The 13,092-nt window shown below is 44.1% G+C and overlaps 1 protein-coding gene across 4 annotated transcripts in view; it reads left to right on the top strand.

Moving 5' to 3' along the window:
* kat7b (K(lysine) acetyltransferase 7b) overlaps positions 1-13,092 on the top strand; it is an 80,675-nt gene that overhangs the window by 64,426 nt on the left and 3,157 nt on the right. For all 4 annotated transcript variants that reach the window (XM_055657289.1, XM_055657288.1, XM_055657286.1 and 1 more), the window contains one exon: positions 2,130-2,236. In XM_055657289.1, the coding sequence (XP_055513264.1) occupies positions 2,130-2,236 (107 nt within the window). The remainder of the gene's footprint in view (positions 1-2,129; positions 2,237-13,092) is intronic.

Genomic DNA, 13,092 nt, shown 5'->3' with positions numbered 1-13,092 from the left:
GAGAGTACAGAGGAGATTTACTAGAATGTTGCCTGGGTTTCAGCAACTAAGTTACAGAGAAAGGTTGAACAAGTTTGGGCTTTATTCTTTGGAGCGCAGAAGGTTAAGGGGGGGACTTGATAGAGGTCTTTAAAATGATGAGAGGGATAGACAGAGTTGACGTGGATAAGCTTTTCCCAATGAGAGTAGGGAAGATTCAAACAAGGGGACATGACTTGAGAATTAAGGGACAGAAGTTTAGGGGTAACATGAGGGGGAACTTCTTTACTCAGAGAGTGGTGGCTGTGTGGAATGAGCTTCCAGTGAAGGTGGTGGAGGCAGGTTCGTTTTTGTCATTTAAAAATAAATTGGATAGTTATATGGACGGGAAAGGTATGGAGGGTTATGGTCTGAACACAGGTGTATGGGACTAGGGGAGAATACGTGTTCGGCACGGACTAGAAGTGTCGAGATGGCCTGTTTCCGTGCTGTAATTGTTATATGGTTATATGGTTAATATGAACAGCTTAGCAACTTGCAAAAACTTCTCAACTTGCAGGCTCTGGAGTGGATCGAGTGGAGGTTTACAAGAATGATCCCAGGAATGAGTGGGTTAGCATATGGGGGGGGGGGGGGGGTCATCGCCTCAAAATTAAATGACATTCCTTCTGGAAGGAGATGAGGAGGAATTCTTTGCTACAGAAGACCGTGGAGGCCAAGTCAATGGATATTTTTATATCAATAGATATATAGATTCTTGATTAGTACGGGTTTCGGGTTATGGGGAGGAGGCAGGAGAATAGGGTGAAGAGGGAGAGATCGATCAGCCATGCTTGAATGGCGGAGTAGACTTGATGAGCCGAATGGCCTAACTCTGCTCCAATCACATGATCTTATGGCAATAAATTGTAATCTTTGCTAACGATTCCACTTCATCAAATAGAGTTTTCTCACGATTATTTGAATATTAAGATTGATATCTGATTTTATGGATATCAAACCATTTTTGCAATTGTTTGGGTTGGTCCAAATTTGTTAATAGATCTGCAAAATAGTCTGTATGATTGAGGGCATTTATTTATATTCAGTTGGAAACCTTAAAATAAAACAGAAAATATTCAAAATTCAAAAAAAGATGGCCATAACCTGTTAAGAAAGAAATTATTTCCTTTCTCCATAGATGTTGCTTGATCTGAGCATTTCTACCATTTTCTGTTTTAGTTCAGATTCCAACATTGGGGTGGCATGATGGCCTAGCGGTAGTGTTTATGCCTTATGGGCCTGTCCCACTTAGGCGATTTTTTTAGCGACTACAGGCAACTGCCGCAAAATTTTCAACATGTTGGAAAAATTTCGGCAACAGTGGCGGCAATTTTTGCTTTTGGAGGAGCTGTCGTAGGTTGTCGCAAGGTGTCGTAGGTTAATTCCATTTAAACTAGTCCCTGGCAGTCGCCTAAGTGGCCTAAGACTGACTCATTACAGTGCCAGAGACCTGGGTTCGATCCTGTTTACGGGTGCTATCTTTTTAGTTTTTAGGTTCTCCCCGTGACCTGCATGGGTTTTATTCTGGGATCTCCGGTTTCCTCCCACACTCCAGGCGTACAGGTTTGGTAGTTTGATTGGCTTGGTATCATTATAAATTGTACCTAGTAGGATACTGCTAGTGTACGGGGATCGCTGGTTGGGTTGGTCTCGGTGGTTCGAAGGACCTGTTTCTCCGCTGTATCTCTAAATATAGATAGGATAAATATATTGCCTTTGTCTTAATGAATAGAACTTTACGTAACATAGTACTCCATTTTTGGCAAAATGAGCACAAACTTACTAATACTTTTTAAAGATTTAATCTCATGTAAATGATCATGCATTCAAGCCACATTTCCCATAGAAATTAAACCACTCTGATATTTTAAAGTTTTAGTCAAGGCCAAATATGTTGTCATTGCCAAGCACAATAAAACATCTGGAAAAGCTGCTGACGGATGTTATTATAGTAGTGTTTTCTTTTAAGACGCTGCAATGAATTTGCAGGCAATCTGTACTTTCTCAGTGAAAGAAATGCTCTATATGTGGGCATTTGTTACTCAAAGACACCACTTTTATAATGCATTGATGGTTTCCTCAAATTACCCAACAATCTTTCTCTCCAGAAATAAGTCAAGAAACTGCCGTTAATCCTGTGGACATTGTCAGCACCCTTCAAGCATTACAGATGCTGAAATACTGGAAAGGAAAACACCTGGTTTTAAAGCGACAGGTAATTTAAAAATCCTATTAATTGAACAAATTGTTTACAATCTCCTCAGACTTTTCATATCAAGTGTAATGCTGAAATATGGCATTCCTCGCTAATATTTTGAAAAACATAGCACCAAATAGCAAATCCTGTGCACATTAGGTTTCAAATTTGGTGATGTACATCAGCTTCCGTCCCTTTCTCCCGTGTGTGGAATCTGATGACAAATTGATGAAATATTTCTGATTAATAGTTAATGTGAAAATGCTCATTGGAAAGGATTGAACATGCATTAAATTTGTGCCTTTCACAGATGTCCTGAACTCCTTCAGAGCTAATAAGTTATATTTGAACTGTCAACACTGTTCATTTGTAAGCAAATATAGTAGTCAATTCCCTATAAAGAACAATAAGATAAAGGTTTTCTATAGTTTTTGAATTATACTAGTGGCCAAGATTCCTTTGCATTTCTTCAATGAGTGTAAAGTTTTAAGCTTTCCTCTATCTGTTAAATGTAATGCATGACTTAAAGTCTTGTCTGAAAGAGATTACTCCAGGCAATGCATTGCTTCTCAGAAATGTATTGACTTAACTGACCAGGTTATAAAAAGGTGTTTGAACAATAGACAATGGGTGCAGGAGTAGGCCATTCGGCCCTTCGAGCCAGCACCGCCATTCAATGTGATCATGGCTGATCGTCCCCAATCAGTACCCCATTCTTGCCTTCTCCCCATATCCCTTATCTTTAAGAGCCCTATCTAGCTCTCTCTTGAAAGTATCCAGAAAACCGGCCTCCACCGCCCTCTGAGGCAGAGAATTCCACAGATTCTGTGAGGAAAAAGTGTTTCCTCGTCTCCGTTCTAAATGGCTTACCCTTTATTCATAAATTGTGGCCCCTGGTTCTGGACTCCCCCAACATCGGGAACATGTTTCCTGCCTCTAGCATGTCCAAACCCTTAACAATCTTATATGTTTCAATGAGAATCCCTCTCATCCTTCTAAACTCCAGAGTGTACAAGCCCAGCTGCTCCATTCTCTCAGCATATGACAGTCCCGCCATCCCGGGAATTAACCTACGCTGCACTCCCTCAATAGCAAGAATGTCCTTCCTCAAATTAGGGGACCAAAACTGCACACAATACTCCAGGTGTGGTCTCACTAGGGCTCTGTACAACTGCAGAAGGACCTCTTTTCTCCTATACTCGACTCTTGTCAACATGCCATTTGCTTTCTTTACTGCCCGCTGTACCTGCATGCTTACTTTCATAGACTGATGAACAAGGACCCCCAGATCCCTGTTGTACTTCCCCTTTTCCCCAACTTGACGCCATTTGGATAGTAATCTGCTTTCCTGTTTTTGATACCAAAGTGGATAACCTCACATTTATCCACATTAAACGTCATCTGCCATGCATCTGCCCACTCCCCCAACCTGTCCAAGTCACCCTGCATTCTCATAGCTTCATCCACACAGTTCACACTGCCACCCAGCTTTGTGTCATCTGCAAATGTGCTAATTTTACTTTGAATCCCTTCATCCAAATCATTGATGTATATTGTAAATAGCTGTGGTCCCAGCACCGAGCCTTGCGGTACCCCGCTAGTCACTGCCTGCCTTTCTGAAAGGGACCCGTTAATCCCAACTCTTTATTTCCTGGTCAACCAATTTTCTATCCATGTCGGCACTCAACCCACAATACCATATGCCCTAAATTTGCCCACTAATCTCCTATGTGGGACCTTATCAAGTGCTTTCTGAAAGTCCAGGTACACTACATCCACTGACTCTCCATTGTCCATTTTCCTAATTACATCCTCAAAATTCCGGAAGATTAGTCACGCATGATTTCCCCTTCATAAATCCATGCTGACTCAGACTGATCCTGTTATTGCTATCCAAATGTGCGGTTATTTCCTCTTTTATAATTGACTCCACCATCTTCCCCACCACCGATGTCAGGCTAACGTCGATAATTCCCTGTTCTCTCACTCCCGCCTTTCTTAAAAAGCGGGATAACATTAGCTACCCTCCAATCCACAGGAACTGATCCTGAGTCTATAGAACATTGGAAAATTATCACCAATGCATCCACGATTTCTAGAGCCACTTCCTTAAGTACCCTGGGATACAGACCATTAGGTCCTGGGGATTTATCAGCGTTCAGTCCCATCAGCCTACCCAACACCATTTCCTGCCTAATGTGGATTTCTTTCAATTTCTCCGTCACCCCAGATTCTCTAGCCACTACTATATCAGGAAGATTATTTGTGTCCTCCTTAGTGAAGACAGATCCAAAGTACCTGTTGAACTCATCTGCCATTTCCTTGTTCCCCGTAAAAAAATCACCTTTTTCGGTCTTCAAGGGTCCAACTTTGATCTTAACTAATTTTTTCCTCTTCACATACCTAAAGAAGCTTTTACTATCCTCCTTTATATTCTTGGCTAGCTTACGTTCGTACCTCATCTTTTCTCCCCGTATTGTTTTTTTAGTTATCTTCTGTTGCTCTTTAAACATTACCCAATCCTCTTGCTTCCCACTCATCTTTGCTACGTTGTACTTCTTCTCTTTTATTTTTATACTGTCCCTAACGTCCCTTGTCAGCCACAGTCGCCCCTTACTCCCCTTGGAATCTTTCTCCCTCCTAGGAATGAACTGATCCTGCACCTTCTGTATTATTCGTAGAAATACCTGCCATTGTTGTTCCACTGTCATCCCTACCAGTGTATCTTTCCAGTCAACTTTGGCCAGCTCCCCTCTCATGGCCCCATAGTCCCCTTTATTCAACTGTAACACTGACACCACCGATCTACCCTTCTCCCTCTCCAATTGTAGATTAAACCTGACCATATTATGGTCACTACCTCCTAATGGCTCATTAAACTCAAGTTCCTTTATCAAAATCCGGTTCATTACATAACACTAAATCCAGAATTGCCTTCTCCCTGGTAGGCTCCAATACAAGCTGTTCTAAGAATCCATCTTGAAGGCACTCTACAAAGTCCCTTTCTTGGGTCCAGTACCAACCTAATGTTCCCAGTCTACCTGCTTGTTGAAATCTCCTATAACAACCAAAGCATTACCTTTGCTACATGCCAATTTTAACTCCTGATTCAACTTGCACCCTATGTACAGGCTACTGTTTGGGGGCCTGTAGATAAGTCCCATTAGGTTATTTTTACCCTTACAATTCCTTAGTTCTTTCCATACTGACTCCACATCTCCTGTTTCAATGTCACCCCTTGCAAGCGACTGCATTTCATTCCTCACCAACAGAGCTACCCCACCCCCTCTGCCCACCTGTTTGTCTTTTTGATAGGAGGAAAACCTTTGAACATTCATTTCCCAGACCTGGCCCTCTTGCAGCAATGTCTCTGTAATTCCCACAACATCATACTTGCCAATTTCTAACTGAGCCTCAAGCTCGTCCACTCTATTTCTTATACTTCGCGCTTTATACAACACTTTGACCTCACTATTCTCGTCCCCCCTCGCACCGCTCGCAATTGGCCCTGACTTTACTCTTTTATCCCTTCTCAAACTTTTCTTCCCATTAATTAGAATCTTTTGTAATTCTTCCTGTAGTCACTTCCCCTTCAACTCCATCTGTATACTCCCAATTTGTCAATCCCTCCCCCCCACTATTTAGTTTAAACCCACACGTGTAGCCCTAGCAAACCTGCCTGCCGGAATATTGGTCCCCCTCCAGTTAAGGTGTAACCCGTCTCTTTTGTACAGGTCACCCCTACCCCAGAAGAGATCCCAATGATCGTTAAACCTAAATCCTTGCTCCCTGCACCAGTCCCTCGGCCACACATTCAGATCCCCTATCTCCCTGTTCCTGTCCTCATTAGCACGAGGTACTGGAAGCAATCCAGAGATGACCACCCTAGACGTCCTGCCTTTCAGTCTTCTTCCCAACTCTCTGAACTCATGTTGGAGAACCTCCTCCCCCTTCTACCCGATGTCATTTGCGCCTACGTGCACACTACTGCGGCATTTGCACCTCTCTCTCTCTCTCTCTCTCGAATGTTCTGAATTTGGCTCGTGACATCCTGAACCCTGGCACCAGGGAGGCAACAGACCATCCTCGCGTCTCGTCTGCCGCCACAGAATCTCCTGTCTGCTCGTCGGACAATGGAGTCACCCACCACTATGTGTCTGCCCAACGTTGGTTTCGCCGGTCGAGTCCCATCTCTAAGATTGGAGCCACCGACATGTCTGCCGCTCGGACTGGAAGCATCGTCTCCCCCCGACAGTTCCCAAGAGGGCGTACCTATTTTCATTAGGCACAGCTACCTGGGCCTTCTGCACTCCACGGTTACCACCCTTTCTCTCAGTCACACACCTGCGTTCTTCCCGTATCCTCGGTGTGACAACCTCACTGTAGGTCCTGTCCAGAAAACTAGTTTTCCCGGATAGCCCTGAGGTCATCCAGCTGCTTCTCCAGTGCCCCAACACGGTCCTTCAGGAGCTGAAGCTGGACACACTTGCCACAGTTGTAGCAGCCAGAGGCTCCATCCGTGTCCCTGGGCTCCCACATTCTGTAAACATCACACCGTCTTATCTGTCCTGTCATGTGTTCACCTCGTCCCGTCCTCTCCTGCTTTTTGCATAGCCTCCTCTCCTCAGCCTCCTCGCCAAAGACTCACACTTTTCTCACTGACGCTCCCCGAGAGCAGCCTTGCTTATATTGACTGATAAATTGCCTAATTTACCAATTTATAAACCAAATTCCTCAGTTTTAAACTGTTGTTCCCCTGCGACTTACTCACCTTTCCCACGGGTTTCAGCCAATAAGCTCTTCTCCCTGCTTCTCTTTGATTGCTGCTTGTCCAAGATCCACGTCAGCACTGGGCTAATACTGACTTTTGGCGCTCTTTTTAAACTGTTTTTCCCCCTCTGACTCACCTTTCCCATGGATTTCAGCCAATAAGCTCTTCTCCCTGCTTCTCTTTGATTGCTGCTTGTCCAAGATCCACGTCAGCACTGGGCTTCCACATCATCACTAAATCTTCTGATCCGAAAACCAGCCCAAAGTTCGACGAAAAAAATTTGTCTACAAATAGGTAAAATAGTTAGGCCTTGCTGTGTCATGCTCATGTCAACTTTGGTCATGTGCCCACCACTACAACTTTCAGCAATGCTGCTTGAGAAAGGTGATGGGACATTGAGTGGTTGCAGTGACATCAGGACAATATCGCCATGATTGGGAATGCCGATGTGGGAGGAATTGCTTTCCAGCAGTCCCAATTAGCATAATAGCATTGAAATCTAATTGAATCAGGAATCCCTAATAGTGGTGGTTCCTCAAACAAAGTGATCTAACTTTAGCCAGTGGTGCACAGTGAGCCTTGTGCAGAAAATGATAAAATCACGTGAATTATTCCAGTAATGCCTTGTTGAATTTCCAGAGTGAGGCAAAGCCACAGGGAAGAGTGATTTCACATATATTTCTGCATAAAGTCAATTTCCAGTCATGTATTATTTTTAAAAATGCATTATGTCATTGAATTTATTCGTATGGCAACCCAAATTTCACTGTACCATTTGGTGCATGTGATAATAAATGTAAACTTGAACTTGAAACTTGAATTTCTAGCTCTCAATTTTTGATTATGTCTGATATTTCCCTTTAAAATACCCATCAAATAATTGCGTCACACATTATATTCCATGTTGGGCAATCTGTTTCTTGAAATGGAATATAACAAACATTTCACATCAATATGTAAATCTAACCAGGCAGTTCAAAATGTGAGAGATCATTCTGCAATCTTAACATCACTCTTATGGTAATGTTACTCCTGCATTATTCCTATTGAAGCTTATTGAGAAAACGTTCAGTAAACGTATGGGGAAGTGAATGGCAATGGTATTTATGCTGCGGTGCTGGATTGGGACCCTGGTGAGGTGAATTTCTTGTCACTTTCACTCTTCATCCACTCCTGACCTACTCAAATTGATCTCCAGTTCCTTGGTCTCCATCTGTCCCTTCTCCCTATTGCTTGCCTTATCGTCTGATATGCAAGAAAACCAGACAAGGCTCAATACTTAATCTAATCAACACCCAGCAAAGTAAAGCTTTGCAACATTATTTACAATGTGTGTGTCTGGTTTGCATTCATCCAATCCATTCAATGCATTTTACACCTAATTGCCAGGGTCTGCAGATGTTCCCTCTCTCTTCCTGCAGCTCTGATCTAGGCTCTAGACAAACTGGCACCATTTTGCAGCTTGCCCCATTTCTACAGAAAGCACTTTTAAATTGACTAAATGGCCTAGCAGCCCAGAAGCCTTTACTCAATTTTAGGGTCCTAGCATCTCCAATTTGGCCAGGATTAACAGGATGTTTAAAAAGTGTACTGAAGAAAGTTCAGGATGTGTGCGTCACCGTTAAAGTGAAGGGTAAACAGGCAAACGTAAGGAAGCTTGGCCTACAAGGGAAATTGAGACATTAGTCAAAAACAAGAAGAATGTATTGGACAGGTATAGGCAGCTGGGATCAAGTGCATCCCTGGAGGAGTTCCGGGACCTAAAGAATAAACTACTAAAGGAAATCAGAAGGGCAAAAAGGGGCCAGAAGATAGCTCTGGCGGGTAGCATTAAGGACAATCCCAAAATATTTTATTATAAATACACTAGACCAAGTGGGACCCGTTGGGCCCTGTTCCCCCAACGCAATATTCCCTCACTCACCCGTAGCCTCCAACTGCGCAGGCGCGGCTGACGGGTTCCCGTTATGACGCCAGAGATCCCCATTGTGACGCGAGTCACAGCAATCCTCCCCCGACTGCGCCTCGCCATCCCTCTTCCCATATCCACCGTCCCCCCTCATTCCCCAATACTCCCTCCCCCTCCTCTTCACCCTCCCTCTTCATTCCCCTCAACTGCCAGCCCTGTTTTCCCCAGCAAGGCGGCGATGAAGTTGTACTTGAGGCGGGGGGAGGTGTGCAAGCGTCCTGGGGGAGGGCTTGAGGCGAGGCCTGTGGGGGGGGGGAGCATCCTGGAACCAGGGGAGAGGAAGGACTTGAGGTGGGGCTGTCGGGGGGAGTGAACGTCCTAGAGCTAGGGGGGGAGGGGGGGGGGGGGGGCTTGAGGGCGGGGGCTGTCAGGGGGGACTAGCATCCTGGGGAGGAGAGGCTGAGGGTAACCGGCGCGACCTCTACCCTCACCGGCTCCAACCCCAGCCCAGGGCCCGGGGGAGCAGAAATTAAAATAGGAAATTTACTCGTGGAGCTGTCGGGTCACTTTTGTGATGGGGAAAAAAGATGACGGTCTGAAATTTTGCAAAGGCCATGCTGAGGACCCATGGGATGTTCTTTGTGACGGAAGTGGGGGCCGCTGTTTTATTTTTTTTTACGTTTTAAACGTCAATAACTTGTAAAATATACCATTAATCTAAACAAAAATTGTAGCGTTGTTTTTGTGCAGGTATAAACCGGACAAACAAATAAGATGAGAGTTGTAGTAATATAGAGATAGACAGACAGACCGATACCTACCTTCCTACCTACCTGTATTTACCGAAGAGAAAGATAGTAGCACCGAGGAAATTGGAGCAGCAGTCACTGGAAGTGTCTTGAGAGCAGTCAGGGTTACCGTCAAAGAAGTACTGAAGGTACTGTCGTGTTTGAAGGTAGAGAAATCTCCAGGGCCTGCAGATATATTCGAGGACATTGCGGGAAACTAGAGAGGAAATTGTGGGAGCCCTGGTTGATTGAATACAGGAGAGGTGTCAGAAGACTGGAGGGTGGCCAATGTTGTGCCTCTTTTCAAGAAGGGCTGCAGAGAAATTGCTGGGAACTATAGATCGTTGAGCTTTTACATTTGTTGTTGGTAAGTTACTGGAGAGTACTCTGAGAGATAGGATAGACAGGCATTTGGATGCGCTAGGGCTGATTATGGATAGTCAGCATGGTTCTGTATGTGAGTGGTCGTGTCTCACAAATCTAAGTTTTTTAAGACATAACCAAAAATGTTGATGAGGGCAGAGCTGTAGTTGTTGTGTACATGGACTTTAGTAAGGCATTCAACAAGGTTCCGCTTGGTAGGCTGCTCTGGAAGGTTAGATCGCATGGGATCCAAGGAGTGATAGCCGAATGGATAGAAAATTAGCTCCATGGAAGGAAGCAGAAGATGATGGTGGAAGGTTGCTTCTCAGACTGGAGGCCTGTGACTAGTGGTGTGACTCAGGGTTCGGTGTGGGGCCCGTTACTGTTTGTCATCCACGTCAATAATTTGGATGAGAACATACAGGGCAAGGTTGGCAAGTTTGCTGATGATACAAAAGTTAGTGGTTTTCCAGATAGTGAAGATGGTTGTGAACGGTTGCAGCAGGATCTGGATCGATTTGCCAGGTGGGCGGAAGAATGGTTGATAGAATTTAATACATAGCAGTGTGAGTTGTTCCATTTTGGGACGTCGAACAAAGGCATGACCAACAGTAAATGGTAGGCCTCTGGGTAGCGTTATAGAGCAGAGGGATCTATGAGTACAGGTGCATGGTTCCTTGAAGGTCGAGTAGCAGGTAGATAAGGTGGTCAAAAAGGCTTTTGGTATTTTGGCCTTCATCAGTCAGAGTATTGAGTATAGAAGTTGGGAGGTCATGTTGCAATTGTATAAGACGTTGGTGAGACTGCATTTAGAATATTGTCTTCAGTTCCGGCCCCCATGTTATTGAAAAGATATTGTCAAGAATGAGAGGGTTACATAGAAACATAGAAACTAGGTGCAGGAGTAGGCCAATCGGCCCTTCGAATCCCCATTCAATATGATCATGGCTGATCATCCAACTCAGTATCCTGTACCTGCCTTCTCTCCATATCCCTTTTGCCACAAGGGCCACATCTAACTCCCTCTTAAATATAGCCAATGAACTGGCCTCAACTACCTTCTGTGGCAGAGAATTCCACAGATTCACCACTAACTGTGTGAAAAATGTTTTTCTCATCTCGGTCCTAAAAGACTTTCCCCCTTATCCTTAAACTGTGACGCCTTGTTCTGGACTTCCCCAACATCGGAACAATCTTCCTGCATCTAGCCTGTCCAACCCCTTACGAATTTTGTAAGTTTCAATAAGATATCCCTCAATCTTCTAAATTCTAGCGAGTACAAGCCGAGTCTATCCAGTCTTTCTTCATATGAAAGTCCTGACATCCCAGGAATCAGTCTGGTGAACCTTCTCTGTACTCCCTCTATGGCAAGAATGCCTTTCCTCAGATTAGGAGACCAAAACTGTACATAATACTCCAGGTGTGGTCTCACCAAGGCCCTGTACAACTGCAGTAGAACCTCCCTGCTCCTATACTCAAATCCTTTTGCTATGAATGCTAACATACCATTCGCTTTCTTCACTGCCTGCTGCATCTGCATGCCTACTTTCAATGACTGGTGTACCATGACCCCCAGGTCTTGTTGCATCTCCCCTTTTCTTAATCGGCCACCATTCAGATAATAGTCTACTTTCCTGTTCTGGCCACCAAAGTGGATAACCTCACATTTATCCACATTAAACTGCATCTGCTATGCATTTTCCCACTCACCTAACCTATCCAAGTCACCTTGCAGCCTCCTAGCATCCTACTCACAACTAACACTGCCCCCCAGCTTCGTGTCATTCGCAAACTTAGAAATGTTGCATTCAATTCTCTCGTCCAAATCATTAATATATATTGTAAATAGCTGGGGTCCCAGCACTGAGCCTTGTGGTACCCCACTAGTCACTGCCTGCCATTCTGAAAAGGACCCATTTACTCCTACTCTTTGCTTCCTGTCTGCCAGCCAGTTCTCTGTCCACATCAATACTGAACCCCCAATACCGTGTGTTTTAAGTTTGCATACTAATCTCTTATGTGGGATGTGGGACCTTGTCGAAAGCCTTCTGAAAGTCCAGATATAACACATCCACTGGTTCTCCCTTATCCACTCTATTAGTTACATCCTCGAAAAATTCTATAAGATTCGTCAGACCTGATTTACCTTTCATAAATCCATGCTGACTTTGTCCAATGATTTCACCACTTTCCAAATGTGCTGCTATCCCATCTTTAATAATTGACTCTAGCATTTTCCCCACTACTGATGTTAGACTAACTGGTCTGTAATTCCCTGTTTTCTCTCTCCCTCCCTTTTTAAAAAGTGGGGTTACATTAGCTACCCTCCAATCCTCAGGAACTGCTCCAGAATCTAAAGAGTTTTGAAAAATTATCACTAATGCTTCCACTATTTCTGGGGCTACTTCCTTAAATACTCTGGGATGCAGCCTATATGGCCCTGGGGATTTATCGGCCTTTAATCCATTCAATTTACCTAACACCACTTCCCGACTAACCTGGATTTCACTCAGTTCCTCCACCTCATTTGACCCCCGGTCCTCTGCTATTTCCGGCAGTATATTTATGTCTTCCGTAGTGAAGACAGAACCAAAGTAGTTATTCAATTGGTCTGCCATGTCCTTGTTCCCCATGATCAATTCACCTGTTTCGGACTGCAAGGGACCTACATTTGTTTTAACTAATCTTTTTCTCTTCACATATCTATAAAAACATTTGCAGTCAGTTTTTATGTTCCCTGCCAGTTTTCTTTCATAATCTATTTTCCCTTTCCTAATTAAGCCTTTTCTCCTCTTCTGCTGGACTTTGAATTTCTCCCAGCCTCTGGTAGGCTGCTTTTTCTGGCTAATTTGTATGCTTCATCTTTTGTTTTGATACTATCCCTGATTTCCCTTGTTATCCACGGATGCACTACCTTCCCTGATTTAATCTTTTGCCAAACTGGGATGAACAATTGTTGTAGTTCATCCATGCAGTCTCTAAATGCCTTCCATTGCATATCAACTGTCAACCCTTTAAGAATCAATTGCCAGTCTATCTTGGC

Source organism: Leucoraja erinacea, chromosome 27 (assembly GCF_028641065.1).
Source record: "Leucoraja erinacea ecotype New England chromosome 27, Leri_hhj_1, whole genome shotgun sequence".
NCBI classification, from domain to species: domain Eukaryota; kingdom Metazoa; phylum Chordata; class Chondrichthyes; order Rajiformes; family Rajidae; genus Leucoraja; species Leucoraja erinaceus.
Note: the sequence above shows the minus strand (reverse complement) of the source record. Positions and strands in the feature narration are given on the sequence as shown.